The sequence below is a fragment of the Telmatherina bonti genome, assembly GCF_933228915.1.
Source record: "Telmatherina bonti genome assembly, chromosome: 13".
Taxonomy (NCBI): Eukaryota; Metazoa; Chordata; class Actinopteri; order Atheriniformes; family Telmatherinidae; genus Telmatherina; species Telmatherina bonti.
Window position 1 is genome coordinate 4,804,064 of NC_136611.1, and position 18,278 is coordinate 4,822,341.

Genomic DNA, 18,278 nt, shown 5'->3' on the forward strand with positions numbered 1-18,278 from the left:
TTGCACCATAGTTCAGTTGTATTCTTATCTGAGTGGAGAATCTTCGTCCAGAGGTTTGGTGTCCAACATGACAGTTGGCGAACGTGCGTTCTGATTTAGTCTTTTTCTGTCTGCTAAACCATTAAGTTCACCTTTAATGTTTTATGTTAGTCCGATCAACACATTCTTTCATCTTCTTCAGTTTCAAGAACCGTGTGAAGCAAATCAAGCGACATGGAGCATGTGCGGAAACTCGTGCTGGACAATGGTTTTTGTTGCCTACCTGACGCCCCTCCTTTCCCAGTTAGTTTTGGGAAGAGCTGGGATTTCTACCTGGAAAGATGCAGGATAAGAGAAAGTGACATGTTGGTGTGCTGTTCCATGGTGAGAAGACTCAGGGTGCAGAATCTCTCAACTACCTCATGAAATGGACTGAATATCTATTTTTAGCTGTAATATTTGAGGACTTTGGAGAAAAGGATGAAGCATAAAGCCACAATTTTGACTGTCATTAGTGTAGAGTGGCTTCAAGGGCAGGACAGGATGTTTTTATACATCTTTGTCACGTTTTTTGTAGCACCTGAATTCATGTTAAATTTTGGTCACATAATTTATTCCTACATGAGTCAGGCTTCCATAACTCAGGCGACATGTGGTCAAAACTGTTGGTACACTACATTTTGAGATCTAATAAAAAAAGAAATAAAAAAAAAACCCAAACAAACATTAATGACATAAAATAATTGGACGGTGAGGACAGGTTAAACTCAGGTGTGTCCTGTAATCAGCATCACAAGTATCTTAAAACTTGTAATTAAGTCATTCTGCTTATTTAAAGGGTGAAAAGTTGTCCCTGTACTGTTTGGTATCTGTGTGGACCACAGAAAGCCGAGGAGGTTCTTCTCAGTAGAGTCCAAAGAAGTTATGGACGAGTTTTATTGTGATTTATTCACGTATAAACCCTCATTTCCACCAGCAGTTACTGGTTGGTACATCCTTTATTGGGAAGAGTGTGACATTTTCTGGCCTGAACAGTCCTACTTTCTGGGAGCCGTCTGTTGGGTTCCCAGTCTTACTGATTCAACCTAAAATGGTGGAGCTTGACACGCTGCCGTGTTGTTATTGGCCAAAAGAATTGTCACTTTGTGTCTGACTTTCCAATAAGAACAAAGCAGGAACAGCTCCATGTTTAAATGTATGGTTGTGTTTTTATTTAAAGCCAAGAAAAAGGGAAATGAACTGTGTGATGGTCACCATTTTTCTCTTTGTTTGCCATGTTTTGCTTTTATCACTTTATTCTGTTGCTATCCAGCTGTTACGCCTCCTACCAGGTGAATATATGGTCGGCTGCAGGAACGCAGTAGAGATCTGGTTTTATGGAAATAAACCGTCCCTACATGCTGGTGGAAACTGAGCTAACGGTCCAGGCGATGGTAGCCAGACTCCCTGGATGTGGTAAAAAATGAACGACAAATGGATCCAAAGCGTCCAGAACAACTTCAGAAAAACGAGGGGAGGTGTCAGATTGTTTTACCTGTCGTCGTTTGAGCTAAAATGGACTCAATGGAAGGACGCCACTGTTGGAGGTAAATTATAAAAAAGCCAGACTGGAATTTGCATGTTGAGAAGTCATGAAGCCTCTGGGGGAAGATGTCTTTTGGATAAATGAGACAAAACTGGAGCATTTTAGCTACTTTCAGGTCAGCTTTTTTAATTTTCTTCATTTGTACAGTTAAATCAGTGGCATGTCTGCAACCACCCGCAGAAGAAAAGCCTCTCCTGCATTAGTCTGTGTAATACCAAATCTAAGAGGATTTTCTAAAGTGTTTGGGATGAAAAAGTCATTATTGGTAATTAACAGGAGCAGCTTGCACATTACATGGATTACTCTGAAGGGAACTGATTTCCTATATTCAGATGTAGAAAAATGCCACCTACTCTTCTGGCTGAATCATTTATTTTGTTGTTTTAATACAGTAAATTATGCAGAATGAGAGTCTTATGAAGTTTTCCATAGTGTGCCTTACCTGGAACAGCTCGTGGATTCTGTAAATTTCAGGTTTCATAAAGCTCTGTGTCATCTGGATGATTGACTTCCAGCTTTATTTACCAACTACAGGATGTAACCTGTGGCCAAAGCACTGAAGTTTCCTCTGGAAAAGGTTTATACTTCGTCCTTATTGTAAAAACTAAACAGTTTTCTCTTTATTTTATTTATGACAGCACGTCATTTCTGTCCATGATTTCTGCTCTAAACATGGCGGATTTCCACCCTGATGTGTGGGCACATTTTTATTATTTTTAAACTTTTCTAGGGAAGTGAAGATGCTGAGAGCATCAGAAGCTGTGTTTCCATCACACCTAGAATTGTACAAAATCTAAATATAGCAATAAAAACATTAATGGAAACACCTACGTTTCGGTCTTAAAATATTAAAAAGTCTCATATCTGTAAAAAGTTTTAACACTCTCATGAGGGTTGTTTTTTTTTGTTTGTTTTTTATAGATGTTTTGAAATAGAAATATATTGCGAAAGTGTAATGGAAACATTTACATTTGCCCAGATGCGATGCGGGGGGTTGTTACTAGTTCATTTCTGGTCAACATGGCACATTGTGGAGCAAACAACGTTTTTTTTGTTGTTTTAGAGTTTTGGAAATCGCTTGAGCAATTCGCAGCCGAGTGTGAAGCGGCTGGGATGAGAATCAGCACCTCCAAATCTGAGACCATGGTCCTCAGCCGGAATAGGGTGGATTGTCCTCTCCGGGTCGGGAGTCAGGTCCTGCCTCAAGTGGAGGAGTTTAAATATCTCGGGGTCTTGTTCACGAGTGAGGGAAGGATGGAGCGTGAGATCGACGGATCGGTGCGGCGTCTGCAGTAATGCGGACTCTGCGCCGGTCTGTCGTGGTGAAGAAGGAGCTGAGCCAGAAGGTGAAGCTCTCGATTTACCAGTCGATCTACGTTCCTACCCTCACCTATGGTCATGAGCTGTGGGTCGTGACCGAAAGAAGGAGATCTCGTATACAGGCGGCTGAAATGAGTTTCCTCCGCAGGGTGGCCGGGCTCTCCCTTAGAGATAGGGTGAGGAGCTCGGTCATCCGGGAGGAGATCAGAGTAGAGCCGCTGCTCCTCCACATCGAGAGGAACCAGTTGAGGTGGCTCGGGCATCTGGTCAGGATGCCTCCTGGACCTCCCTGGTGAGGTGTTCCAGGCACGTCCCTCTGGGAGGAGACCCCGGGGAAGACCCAGGACAGGCTGGAGGGATTATATCTCTTGGCTGGCCTTGGAACGCCTCGGGATCCCCCCCGCAGAGTTGGCAAATGTGGCTGGGGAGAGGGAAGTCTGGGCTTCCCTGCTTAGAGTGCTGCCCCTGCGACCCGACCCTGGATAAGCGGTGGAGAATGGAAACGTGGCTAGCGTGAAGAAGCTGCAGTTCTCGTCTGCAAATCTTGTCCGCTGGAAGAGATTTTACAAGAATTGTTGCTTTTATTTTGCAAGAAAAATGTAATGGAAACAAAGCTGGAGGGACTTTTACTGGCTGTAGAGATCTACGAGAAGAGGAAGGATGAAGATGATGCCGAGTTAGCCATCAAGTTAGTAGTGGTGACTGGGAAGTCGGGTATCTATAATTATCAGACTTCTGAGTCTGATAATTCTCGCCCGGAAAATACAAATATGGGCAACTGTGTTGCAGCAGGGAAACTTCTAAAAGCTGCAAGACCCTGTCCCTGTAGGACCAGGACTGAGAATCCCTACTCTAGATTTATAAAACTCTCTTCCTGTTTCTGGTTGATTTGAATATTTTATAAAGAAGTAGAACTGAGATCAGCTGCTTTCGGGTATCGTTTATTCCCAGAATCGTATTTCAGAGAGTAAATCCTCTGCTGGGTTTTTACTTTCAGTCCAGGGTTTCACATGAATCCTGGACTGAAAGTCCAGCAGACGGCTTCTTTAGACTGGTTTTATTTCAACAGCATCTTTTAAATATAAATATAATGAAGAAGATCCGTTTCCAAGCTTGATTCCTGTGAAATTTCCCCTGAGAGGAAGTCATAAAAGAAGGCGTGAGATTGGTCACAGGAATGGCGATTAGCTCAGCAAGGCTGGATTTTCAGCACAACCATAATCTTCATTGGGAGTGAAGCGACATGGCTCAGGTAGCTATCGCCTGTCCCGCCAGTTAGATTAGACGTGTAATATCCTACACGCTGGTTGCAAAGCGGAAGTTCCTCCTCAGGTTTTATAGCTGTGGAGACTTTTAGGGGAAGTGTTGTGTGTTCATCTAAAGGGGTCGGGGGGGGGGGGGGGGCCTCAAGGAGGAAATACCTCGGCCTTCTCCAAGTGTGCTTCCAGAAAGTTTGTTCCCAGCTGAAGTGAACCTGCTGGTTTGGACAACAGTCTGCTGAAACAAATAGAGCTGTGGGTTGAGGAGCGAGAGGCAAAGCCAGGGAGACAGCATGATGAACAGGAAAGTGGTCGGTCACTTGGATTTGTTATCACAGATGACTTCAGACGAACATCTGTGCCTGGTGGCTGAGTAGAAATTACAGACTGGTCTCTACTGAAGTGCTTCTTTCTGTTATTACCCTGACAGAGAGAACTGAGCATCTGTTTGATAAAAAGCTGTAAATATCCTGTCAAGCTGTCGCGTTGGCTCACCATGGCTCTCCCAGTTTGTCATGTTTTTCTCAGATATCAGTCTCCAGAGGACTTGATGTAATGGTGGCTAAAATTCTCCAGTCATGACAGGCCTGTAGTGTTGCTAGCCCTCCCCTTCCCTCCTGGCCGGATGGATTTGGGGTTTTCCTCCCAACCGTGACGGACAGCTGATCTTATCCTCATGAAGTCCATGCGTCCTGGAGTTGGACATGTTTATCTGTCATGTTGACACATGCAGTTGCACCCAATCTGTTTGACATTTCAGACCACATTATCTGTGATAAGTGGTTGTGGTTACAAATAAACTTTAGAAAAAGACATTTCTATCTGGGATGTGCCATCATAAGTACTTCCAGATTCGACATGGTTACAATTCAGGACGCTACGATTAGATTATTAAATAATTATCAGTATTTACATGTCTACTTTTTTTTTTCCCCTCTCACTCTGTGGCTTTATTTATACAACTTTATCCTTCTTTTGGCATTACGGTATCACGTAACCAAGCAAACTGACCTCCACTATCTTTTCTTTATGATAAATCATAAATAAATCCAACAAATCAAATATATGTTTTCATATTGTTTCAGTTTTTTACATGGAATCAGCAGGAAAACTGTTAGCATTAGATGGAGAGCAACAAGCTCCTCTAACCTGGTCTGGAGCTGATGTTTGTCGTTTTACTTTTACCTTTAAACAGCGTCCATATGCAGGAAGTCTTGTCCACATGTTGTCTGGTCTCATGTCCATGAAAACCAAAATGTTTGCCTTCAAATGCGATCAGTAAATCTCATAGCGGCAGCTGCAAGGCTAGCTGCTAGCTGCTAGCTTCCTGCTAGCTCTTTTACTTACTGTTTAGCTCATGAACTCATTGGCTGCCAAAGGCATCTTTCTGAATCTAAACATACACTCCCAAAGTCAAAAGATGTCTTTCACAGTTTCAAAGCCGATTTGGCCGAATGTGTGCATCAACACTCCTCAAATGCGCCGTGCGTTCACCCAGCATGGTGTGAATGCACGCACTTGGCCAAACCAGCCCTCCACATCTGCAGTCCCAGAATACATTTAAAAAAAAAGAAAACCCTTCATAATTTAATTTGCTGTTTTAATTTCGTCTTTTGACTGAAGGATCAGTTCGTAAAGGTTTGCTATAGATTGTGTTCAACAAAAGACTTTCAATAAGGAGTAGTATCTCCTACTGTCAGGTACACGGTTGCACAAATGTGAATTTCTGTTCTTGTACTGTATATGTGTTTTAGATAAATTCAAAGAAAAAAAGCCAACATTCCCAAAATTTTAGCAGAAATGCTCCAGAACGGCGGCAGCTCTCTGCTACAGCGACGACTGGCAGCCAGGGACTGAAGAGGACGGATCGGTCCGTCGCCCTAAATTGTCCAAGTGGCTCTCACAACTTTTATGTTCCTGCCTCACTTTGCAGCTGTGTTCATTTAATTATAATAAAAATATGCTTTAAACATTTATAAATCATAATTGAATCGGTACGTGTTGCATCGTGATGAATCGATTGTCTAGTAAATCAGCCCACCGTTAATTTCTAGTTTCCAAAATGGAACCAGTGATTATTTGGCTTCCGGTTCCCTTTTTGTTGTCATTCTCCTCTGACATCAACAAGACATTTAGTTCCATGTAAAGCCTGGAGATGGTTGTGTGTGATGATCCTGCAAACACCCAGACCAACAACAGTAAATCTTCATCCTTCCTCCTCCTGATGCTCAGATTGAGCCTCAGCAAGTCGTCTCGACACTGCTGACTTGTGATTGGCTGATTTCTGTTAACGGGTAACCGTGTTGTGGTGAGATTATCCTCTGGAAATGATTCACTGAATGTTTTTAATGTTTTTCTTTTTACTTATTGAAAAAAGAAAGTAGAAAACCTGAAGATTTTTCCCAGCAAACTGAGCATACAGAAAAATGGTAAAATGCAGCTGAGAGTCCTTGCTGACCCTCTGCAGTGATGCGAATAACAGCGACGGTTAGTCATCAGCGAGACCAGCAAGACCTTTTTGTGGCGTTTCGGAGTTCCTTATTAGTCCAGGAAGTTTGTATTCTGGGCACAAAAGCCTCTCTGCAACAATCCAGAGCCACTTAGGAGAATAATGTAGTGAGTAGTGTGCTGCTTCCGCGGCTGGCATCGTCATGGGAGGCAACAAAAGCCCCGTGGTGGTGGTTTACTGACAACCTGATCCTGCAGCATATGGCCCCAGTCAGTCGCCGAGCAGACCAGCAGGCAGATGAGATGTTGTTTGGCAAGACGACTGTTCTAACTTCTGTTAACTTTCTGAGAGAAACCTCCACTTCCGAGACTCCCCCCACGGCTGCCAGGACGGTGAAATCATCTGTTAGTGGCTGAAAAATGATCGCTGAGGATGAGGGAGGGAGAGGAGTCCGGAGTTTAGCGCGAAGACGTTTAGATTAGCTGATTTATAACTTTTATTTTCCTTTTTTCTTCATAGGTTTTTTTTTTCATTTTTTCTTCCTTCACTTTTTCATCTTCATTTCTCTGTTTTCTTTTTTTTATATTTTGCTTTTTTACTCTCATTTTTAGTTTTTCTATTTTTTTCCTGTTTTGTCTTTTTATTTTCCTTTATTTTTTTCTCTTCTTAACATTTATTCTTCCTCCTTGTTCTGTTATTGATGACATTTAACTTATCAGATGTTTCCACAACGACCCTCATGTCATGAAGGGACTCGCCAGGTTAACTTGTGCTTTCCGTTCATGTCGTGTTTTCCAGGCGGATCTGGATGTTTCTTCGTTTGTACGCGTTACGGGGTTAACTCGCCTCTTGAATCCCTCTGTTTTGCAGCTTTTCAGTGAGCATCAGCCTTTGGATCCTGTCCGTGCACGCTCGGCCTGCTCTTCTCAGCCTCTTGGCCTGGCGCCCGAGCAAATGGATCTTACCTTATAAAATCTGTCATCTTTCCCCTGTCCTGGCATAAAGTTTGACCTTATTACCGTGAAGGACTGCGTTGTGCAGCGTCTGAAGCTCCGCTTCGGCCATCCCATGTGATTCAAGCCTCTGGATGCTTTAGTGCTTTACGTTGTTACAGGAAGTGAATGAAAGCCAGACCAGGTGGTTTGGAATAACATTAAGCGGCCAAGGCTAATCGCTAAACTTCCTCCTGGAAGAACTTTTCATTCTGCAGCTTTTTAAAGAAAATACTGGAGGAATGTTTTACTTTCTCTGCAGAAGGACTTTTCTGCTTAATTAAAGTCATGTCCCTGAAATTGTCCCACGCATGTTTCTGCGTGTGTGTCGGCGTGCGTTTCCCTCATTTCATTTCTAATTAAAACATCAGAACATAAAATCTGTTTTTACGTCAGATGAAAGCAGAAGCAGAGTTTTTGCTTCCCATCTGTAAACCTGTTCCTGACTTTATCATCAGCGGCGGTTCTTGTCTCAGCAGGTTGGACTGTGTTGCAGAAAGACACACACACACACACACACACACACCGTCTTTAATCTGATAATCTGCTACAGGAACAGTCAGTGGTGTGACTGCATAGACACCCTGCTTCAGCTTATTTGTTTCTTCCTCTCTGCTTTTATGTTTCACCTTATCGAAGGGATTTCAACACGATGTTCAGTGTTTTTGTCTGGATGGTGCCGATCCACGTAAATCATAGTAAAAAGCAATAAATGCGGAGCAGCCAGAGGGTTTGGAAGTGGTGTCCTGGACATTTTAGTTGTGATTATTGAGGTTTGTCCACAGAGGTGGTGATGATGTGGTGTGGAGGAGCCGTGCAGCCGTGTTCATGTGCACATTAGAATTTAATGTAATAAGAAACGCGGTCAGTAACTGCAGGGACTCGGCATTAGTTTAACCACGACCATGTGATGTAATTTCCTACCTTGTAATGTCTCTGCAGATTTTCCTCTGCAGGAGCAGCAGCATCATTTTATGTTTTTTCTCTTCTCATGCTTTATTTTCCTATTGATTTTCTTACTCCCTTTTCTTCTATCTATTTTTTCTTTAAATTTTTTCCCTTCTTTTGCTTTATTTTCCTCTTTATTTTTGTGCTTTATTTTTTATTTTATTATTCCTTTTTCTTTATTTTTCTCCTTTTTTCATCATTTTTCTTTTTTTAAATTTTTTCTTCCTTCACTTTTTCATCTTCATTTTTCTTTATTTAGTTTTTTTTTTATATTTTGCTTCTTTATTCTCATTTTTAGTTTTCCTATTTTTTCTTTTCCCTTTTTTGTCTCTTTGTTTTCCTTCATTTATTTTTTCTCTTTTTCTGTTATTTCTTTTCTTTACATTTTTTCTTTCTATTGATGATGTTTAACTTATCAGATGTTTCCACAACGACCCTCATGTCATGAAGGGACTCGCCAGATTGACTTGTGCTTTCCGTTCATGTCGTGTTTTCCAGGCGGGTTCTCCGTGGTGTTCCTGGCTCGTACGCACAGCGGCGTGCGCTGTGCTCTCAAAAGGATGTACGTCAACAACGTGCCGGATCTGAACGTCTACAAGCGAGAGATCACTATCATGGTGAGTGTATCGTCCCAGCGCCACTCGCTTTAGTCTGATCAAGTCTCCGCTTGTCTTCTGTTGTATTATTTACAGGTGAAGCTGTGAGAGTGGGATGGTTTTTAGTTAAAACAGGGAGGCTGTGAACTCTGTTTGCTGCTGTTTCTGCATCTTTCCTGACTCTAATTGACGTGTTACATCACCAGCTTTCTGCTTTATATCCTCACAGTTCTCGTTTCTGCTGGTTTAAAACCTTCAGAGCTCATAAAGATGCATACAGTCATAAAACAAGGTGCAAATATGATTTTCAGCCTTTCCAGTCCAGCAGGAGTAAAACACATTAATGGCTGCTGTCAGGAGGAGCGAAGAGCTGTAATTCAAGGTGTTTTCATGTCATTAGTCTCTCCAAACACCTTCAGCAGCAGAGGTTGTCCGAGCGTGTTTGTCTGATTGCTGCTTCATCGTCTAGAGCAACAAACCACACACACACACACACACACACACTGCTGGCCTGTTGGGACTGTAGGTGTGTCGGTTTCCACAACACACACACGGCTGCATCTCTAGCCGAGCTGGAGTGAAGCGACGTGTTTTAATCAGTCGTTGTGAACAGTTTCACACAAACTTGCAGCTTATTTTTAAGCTTGAATCCATTTTGATGTTGTTACTGTACTACTTTGTTTATTTTATCAGCTCACTTCTGCACATGAAGATTGTTTTATTTTCTTCTTGGTCAGTTAACCCTCTCCACTCTGATGTTTTTGTCCCGTCTCCAGAAAGAGCTGTCGGGCCATAAGAACATCGTCGGATACCTGGACTCCACAATCAGCTCGGTTTCAGACAGCGTCTGGGAGGTCCTGATCCTCATGGAGTACTGTAAAGGTACTGTCTCTTTAACTGCCTCTTATTGTCATCAGTCTCTCAGAAGCAGCAGTCTGGAACTCTGTGGGGTAAATCGTGACAGAGATCTCACCCTTTAGAACGACTCAGCTGGGTCCCACTGGGGTCTCAGCCCTGCAAGTTGTCATCGTATCCCTGCTTCAACACACCTGACTCAGATTAATGAGTCCTTGTGTAGAACTTTGTTGGCTGTTGGATTAATTTAATTAGTGTGTTGAAGCAGGGATACACTGAAAAACTGTCGAATAGCCCTGCTGCAGCTGGTCTACGGAGGTTTTCTTTCTGATATATCTATTGATACATTCATTTGACATATTTTTAGCCTCATAATCTGACAGCTGAGTCTGAAGATGTCCCGTCTGCAGGCAGGCTGGGATTACCAGCCTGTTTCACATGGTGGAATAAAGACAACATTAAAGCTCAAAGTCTCATCTTCATCGTTCCACAGATTCTGATGTGCGTGTTTCTGGAGTAAAGTAAATGTTTACCTGATTAAAAAAGAAAAAAAATTGTTTGTGAGGCCACTTTTATCTGATAAAAGGCGACCATGTTATTTACTCTGGACTGACTCAGGCCGTGCGTTTACATGGGAGTTTTAAATCCTGTTTAATACTTAATAAAAATTAATTCCGCTTTAAACTGATGAAAAACAACCATGTAAACACTTGATTCCTAATGCAGATTTCTATTGGGAATGAAACTTAATTCCGATGTAAGTGTCTGGTTTATTCGCATTTTAATTCCGAACTATTTAATTCCTCTGTCATGTAAACCTTTATTCTGCTCAAAGTTTATTCTGGTCGTTCTGAGCATGCTCGTTACCTCGTCCTGTCCCGATGACGCGCCTTGTTTTACCTCCCGTGTTCGGTGGTCTATCTTTCTTCTCCTTCTCAGTTGCTGCAGAAAGTGAAGTAGTATGCTGGTGTTGAGCTGCTACTTCACATTTATAATAAAAATAGCAGCGAAACTGGTACTTATGTAGTTTTTACAAGTTAGGACTGAAAAGACGAGAAGCAGGGAGCCAACTTTGTTTATTTCCGGTATACGTCATACGTCACGTGCACCCTCTGTCCAATCAGAACCCTTCCCAACCCGCCGCTCTAAAGAGGAATTAAGTGAGGACGTGTTTCATGTAAACCTTCATACAGAATTATTATTTTCATGTGAACTCGTAGGAGAATATGTTAATTCCGAATTATTTAATTCCAAATGATTAATTCTGAATTTAAAAAGTTCATATAACCGTAGACATTGTAATGTTTCTCACTCTGGTGTTTGGGACGGATGTGTTGGGATGGATATAAACTCTTTAGCTTGTTTTCCTGATGGTGTCCCGCAGGGCTCTGCTTTTGGACCGTTCTTATTTACACTTTATATTAATCTTTTATGTTAGCAATACATTCTGCTGCTTAAAACGTTAATTTAGCATTATTTCAGCCTCAATCAGACAGCTGAGGCTGAAAATTTCACGTCTGCATGTTGAGGTTGAGGTCAAAGGTGGAGTCCATCTCTTTGGCTCCAGTGTGGTTTGTACTGCTGGTAGCATGTTGGCGAGTCGCCTTGCCTTTGTTCTTATTGGTTAAGTTAACATGCAGATGTTAATCTGGTGATTAAAGGCGTGATGAACCTTTCCACGTCTCTCCCGCAGCGGGCCAGGTGGTGAAGCAGATGAACCAGCGGTTAAACGTGGGCTTCAGTGAGGCTGAGGTGCTCCACATCTTCTGCGACGCCTGCGAGGCCGTGGCTCGCCTGCACCAATGCAAGACGCCCATCATCCACAGAGACCTAAAGGTAAAGAGGACGCGTTCTCTTTGTTTTATAAAGCTGCCTCTCCCAAACTGGCGTCCCAAGACCATTTCAGGGGGTCACCAGAACCCTTTGAGAGCCTGCAGCTGTGTAGAGTAACTGGAAGCCATCTGCTCTCTTAGACGGTGTGATTATTCAGCATCCAGTCAGGTAGAGGCGTAAAGGAAAGGACAGAACTTGCATCAATTCAGTCTTTCACACAGGTTTGTGCTTCGTGTCTCTGCAGGTTTGGATGTTTCTGTTTTTTCCCACAGATGCAAATCTTCTTTCCAACCATGCAAATTCTTTTCTGCACATTTACAAACTTGATATTTTGGAGCAGATTCTTTTTGCATGATGATAAAACTTGATCTACAAATAGAAACTCTGGAATGCAAACATCCACTTCCTGCTGCAAAATAATTTGACTTTAGGTTGAGCCCCGATGTCTGCTTCAGGGGGAGGACTTTAAGCATTTTGTTCACCAGTGATGGTAGGATGGAGCTGTAACAAGGGAGCTACACCGGTTTGTAGTGGGGAAGGCGAAGATTTACTGGTCCAACTACGTTGCAGCCTTCACCGACCCGAGCGTCACCAGATCTGGATAAAGACAGAAAGACTGAAAACGTGGATACGAACAGTTTAAAAAGGGATGATCTGGAGGGCTGAGGTCAGCTTGACCGATCAGATGGGGGGGTGGCGGGGGTGGGGGTGCTGTATCGGGAGGGAGCTTGGTGTGTTAATCATAGACTGTATGTAAAAAGATGGGCGGAGCCTCCATGACGTCACCCGTAGGTTTCTGAAGAGCTGAATTGAAGCTCGGTGGGCGGTTCCTACCATCACCATCTTGGCAGGGGCATGCGTTTCGTCTCGCCCGGAAAATACAAATATGGTCAAAGAGGTGGAGCTGAGAGGGGGGCTGTGAGCATCATGGTGGATGATTGACATCAAGTGATCTCAGACCGGCCTGTAGCTAAGAGCTATCCAGCTAAACCGGAGATAACAGGAGCTAACCAGCTAACGGAGGTAAGCGGGCTAAAGCTAAGTCACGTTGTTAACCGGCTAAAAACCGCGGTTGTTCTACGTTCTTCTTACTTGAAGCGGGAGATCGGGTACCTGTCAATCAAAAGGGAACGCCCCTAAATATGCCGAACTTCGAGATTAAACTACTTTTAAACAGGCGAGTTAGAAAAAAATTCACTCCCCCCACAGTTGTCATGAAGGCAAACCTGACCTAATAAACCTAAAATGGATTTTTGTACCAGGCTGTAAACGTGTTTATTTGTGCTGTAAACATGTTTATTCCTGCTGTAAACATGTTTATTTCTGCTGTAAACATGCTTATTCCTGCTGTTAACATGCTTATTCCTGCTGTTAACATGCTTATTCCTGCTGTAAACATGTTTATTCCTGCTGTAAACATGTTTATTTCTGCTGTAAACATGTTTATTCCAGCTGTAAACATGTTTATTTCTGCTGTAAACATGTTTATTCCAGCTGTAAACATGTTTATTCCAGCTGTAAACATGTTTATTCCTGCTGTAAACATGTTTATTCCTGCTGTAAACATGTTTATTTCTGCTGTAAACATGTTTATTCCAGCTGTAAACATGTTTATTTCTGCTGTAAACATGTTTATTCCAGCTGTAAACATGTTTATTCCAGCTGTAAACATGTTTATTCCTGCTGTAAACATGTTTATTCCAGCTGTAAACATGTTTATTCCAGCTGTAAACATGTTTATTTCTGCTGTAAACATGTTTATTCCTGCTGTGAAGTTGGTCTTTTTAACATGGGAGTCTATGTAAGTCGCTTTGGATAAAAGTGTCTGCTAAATGACTATAGAATAGAATAGAATAGAATAGAATAGACAGGCTGCCTCCGCATTCCCAGACCTCTGATGCTGGAGTTCTCGGGTTCGTCAGGAGGAGCTTCTTCTACTTCCCAGTCTTTCCGTTCGACAGCTCTTCCAGCATTTTCCCTCCTTTCTTTTCCTTCTACATTTTCCTGGAGTTGCGCTTTGACGTCACGGCAGCAAGCGCGTGTTGAAGTTCCTCCCTCTTTTGTCAACTTAATGAGATATCTGGGCTGGTTTGGAGTCCAGGCGTTGGCCGGCGGCCAGCTGCGCCTTCATTCTGCTGATGGTAATTTCCCACCCTGGTTGCATTCTCCTCATCAGTGGGCTGCTGTGTTGTGTCCAGTTGGAGCAGCCTCTAAACAGAGCAGCTCCTTCAGTTCCACAGGCCCGTCTATCTCTTCGGCCTACACAGCTTACGTAACGCTGCAGCCACACAAAAGGCCACGGAGGCCCAGTCACGCAGCGGCAGGGGAAGCGAGGAGCAGAAGCCCCTTAACGCTGAGCAGACCGGCTCGCTTGCCGACCACCGGAGGATAATCTGTTCCACTTCAGCTTCTGTGGCATCATCACACTCATTCTCTGGCTTTTTAGTTTCACTTTTCTGTCTTTACTTTCATTCTTTGTCTCCACTTTCATGACTTATGAAGCTTTAACTCATGATTAAAGGGTTTTATTATTTTTATCCACACATTTTCTTCTAATTAGTCCAATTCTTTTTACTTTTTCTTGTGTTTTTGCTGCAGATTTTCCTGGATTATTGTGTTTATAAGTGATTTATTAACAAGGATTCTCTTCAGTTTGTGCGAATCTGGAACTAATTTGATGCAACACAGTTTTCCAGCGTCGCTCTCCGGAGTCTCAGCTGTTTGATCGAACGCTGATGTCCGTTTAAAACACTGTGAACAATAATGAGGTTGAGAAAAATGTCTGTTTTTATTTGAAGCACAACAAATGTGGCGCCTCAGCCAGACAAATGGTAAAACAAAGTTAAAGTCCTGGTTTCACTGAATTGAAATAAAAATCTGCTTTAAGTTATTATGTTTTTATCATGTAAAAATTATGTATCAAAAAGGGCATTAAAGGGTTAAAATAATAATTAATAAATGCTAAATCGGTTCAAATTTTATAGCGATGATGACTGAAGCTGGTGAAGACGCGTGCACCGGAAAATATTATTTTTTATTTATTTTTATTTATAAAAGAAATGCATTTCATTATATCACTTTTTTAAAATAACATAAAAAATTGAAATTTAAAAAAAAATATTTAAAGCTATTTTTAGGAGCTGAACCTTTCTGGATGATAAATATGTAGAATCTGAACATTACGGTGAGATTCACAGAGATAAAAAGAGAATTAGACCAGAAGGTGAAATAATTCCTGAAGCAGGATTTAAGATGATGCAGGTTTTCTGTCTTTCCTCTAATCTGATTGGTTTCAACTCACAAAGTGTGAAATGTGTGTGTTTGTCGCCCAGGTGGAGAACCTCCTGCTGAATGATCAGGGGAGTTACGTGCTGTGTGACTTCGGCAGCGCCACTCACAAAGTTTTACTGCCACATAAAGACGGAGTGACTGCAGTGGAGGACGAGATCAAGAAGTAAGTGGAAAACACTGAGCTGCTGGTTTTTCCCCAGAATCACTCTGGGAAATACAACTGGTGTTCCTGGCAGGCGAAACTAAAACATCATCATGACATAAGTTTCATCAGGTTGACGTGTTCAGTTACTTAACCTGATTATCTGATCAGCCAATCACCTGGAAGCAACGATGAAGACGACCTGCTGAAGCTCAAACTGAGCATCAGAATGAGGAAGAGGATTTTACTGGAATTTTTACCCACAACCATCTCCAGTGGTTCCAGAGAAGAGAAAACATCCAGATGTTGATGTCAGAGGTCAGAGGAGAATGGTCAGACTGGTTGGAGATGATGGAAAGACAACAGGAAGTCCAGTCAGCACTGGTTCCAACCAGAACATCATCTCTGAACACACAACCCGTCCAGCCTGGAAGCAGATGGTCTCCAGCAGCAGAAGACCACAGCGGGTTCCCTCCTGTCAGTAAGAACAGGAAACTGAGGCTACAATTCCCACAGACTCACCAGAACTGGACAATAGAAGATGGAGAAACGTTGCTGGTCTGATGAGTCTCCAGTTCAGCTCCACATTCACATGGTAGGATCAGAATCTGCTGGAAACATCATGACAACATGGATCCATCCTGCCGTCAGGATCAACGCTTCAGGCTGCTGCTGCTGGAATGGTGGGGGGAGGTTTTCTGGTCCCAGTTTGGTCCCATTAGTACCAGTATGACCTGGTTTAACCTCCACAGCCTACCTGAGTCCTGCTGCTGACCATGTCCATCCCTTTCTGAGCACAGTGTAGCATCTTCTGATGGAAACTTCCAGCAGGATGATGCACCATGTCACAAAGCTCACATCATCTCCACCATGACGATGAGTTCACTGTCCTCCAACGGCTCCACAGTCACCAGATCTACATCCAGCAGAGCAGCTTTGGGAGGTTCTCATCATGATGTGCAGCAGACAGTGAAACTAACAGAACAGCTTCAAAATAAAAGTTTACTTCCTGTTTTTATTTGTTTAAAATTAGTTTGTAGCTTTTATTTTAAGCAGATCTAATAATCGAGCTGCGGTCGACATGCTGGTCTTTACTGGTATCCAGTTAAAACCAGAACAGTGTTTAGTTCTGCCAACCAGCTGGAGCCCTTTGCTGCTGGGTTGAACTGGTTTAACTGGGCAGCCCTGGTTTTTGACGTCCTTCATAAACACACATTAAGATAAGTTCATGACGTGGACTTCCAGTTGCACAATAACCACAAAACCAGCCGATCAAAGCCGCCCACTTCCTCAAACCTGCCTTTTATCATATCATAATCCTTTCAGTTCAATCCCAACTTTAACACTTTGTAAATAACCAGCAAGCTTTGCTCTGCTGCTTTTTATTATTTCTATATTTGCTTAGTGAAGTTTCCGAGGTTGGTTCAGACATTTACAGCTGTTATAAACTCTGCTGCTTATCAGCAGTGTGTTCTCGCCTTCTTCCTCACAACCAGCCTGTTTCACACATTTAGCTCTTTTTCATCATCAGAAACGGGATTTTTACATCATAACATGCAGCTTTTGGGTCATTTTTAGCACTTTTTACAGTTAAAGTCAGAGAGAATTTAGCTATTGAGAAATGAAACTGATGATCTTTACTGACTCAGAGGAAAAGAGGAGCGTCACATACGTGCACAGAGCTGCAGATCTGTCGTGTTCACAGCTAAATGTACCGATGTGCTGCCAGCGACGTGGACTGTCGATTGTTTTAGTCTGGGAGGCAGCAGGTCAGCTGGAAAAAAGGCCGATACTAACGGGCTTAAAGGGGACATATCGCCACTTACCGTAGTGGAGTCGGGCGTTCAATCAATTCCTCTCCTGTTCACTGGGAAAAGATGGCTGTCCAGTTTAATGGCCTGAGTTATGGTCATAGCTGCACAGAACAACATTTTAATGTCCCAGTCTCCTCCTACATGGTCAGGCTTCCAGTCGTACTGGGAACCAGTAGACATAAGTGGCTTCAGACCAGCTGAGATGGAGCAGGATGCTGGTGTTTCCGCTTCAACGTCGTCTTAGGTAGGAAGCGGTTTGGTCGACCTGCAGATCCTGCAGGCTTGCATCACTTCCCTCCTGAAGCGCCGTTCCTCTGGAACAGGGTCAGTCCGGACCACATGACCACCTTCCTGCTCCCGAGACGGATTACTTCCTGCTCCACAGCTGTTCCTTCCCGTTGTTCATGTGGAAATGTTCTTAGGCTGTAAAACACGCTTCTGAGTTCTACTACTGTTTTTCTTCCATCTGGTTCCTCCACATGTTTCAGGATGTTTTTCTGTCCGGGTCAGGGTCAGCCCGGGCGGCGTACGTTTACAACAAAGAAAACACAAGAAAATCCATTCAGTCTAGTTGGGAGAGACACAGAGGAAAGAAGAAACTGGTCGAAAAACCTGATAAAAACTAAAGAATTAAAGGAATTTTAAAGTAAAAATGGAGTAAAAACGGACATAAAAATGCAAGTTTGGACTATTTTAGCATCAGTAAGTGCAGGAGTTGTATGAGAAAAGCGACGGATCTGCAGGCTTACGGGACAGTTATACGTGCACAACAGAACAAGATACTGGAGATGATCAGGTGTGATCCATCATCCTGTTACCTGTTGGGCTGCTGTTTTCAGACTAGCTGGAGTTTGGAGAGCGATGCACAGCGAGTTGCAGCGTAATAATCCAGGCGCGAGGTTTCAGAACAGCTGGTTTCATTCAGGAAGGAGGAAGATTCAACAGCTCTGTGTGGAGCTTTAACGCAGAAACTGTTGCTGACGGGCGTCAGGTGGACATTCACACAGGAAACTCCATCGTTGGGAAGAAATAAAATCAGTTTTTTCTCATTAAAGTGTGAAACCTCCGGCTCCATCCATGACCCGATGTTGGAGCAGTTCGCTGGTCAGACAGCAGGCAGGAGAAAACTGCCTGGAAGTCGTCCCAAGCGGACGCAGATAAAAAAGGCCAAGAACGGACCCCTGAGGACCGCCGCAGGGAAGGAGGAAGCATCTG

General features: G+C 43.0%; 1 protein-coding gene across 1 annotated transcript in view; it reads left to right on the forward strand.

The window, feature by feature from the left end:
• Positions 1–18,278, forward strand: part of bmp2k (BMP2 inducible kinase) — a gene marked incomplete at its 3' end in the record, with an annotated part of 45,057 nt that overhangs the window by 14,142 nt on the left and 12,637 nt on the right. The window contains exons 2-5 of the mRNA XM_079251565.1: positions 9,031–9,149; positions 9,905–10,010; positions 11,677–11,819; positions 15,149–15,270. Coding sequence (XP_079107691.1) covers positions 9,031–9,149; positions 9,905–10,010; positions 11,677–11,819; positions 15,149–15,270 — 490 coding nt within the window. The remainder of the gene's footprint in view (positions 1–9,030; positions 9,150–9,904; positions 10,011–11,676; positions 11,820–15,148; positions 15,271–18,278) is intronic.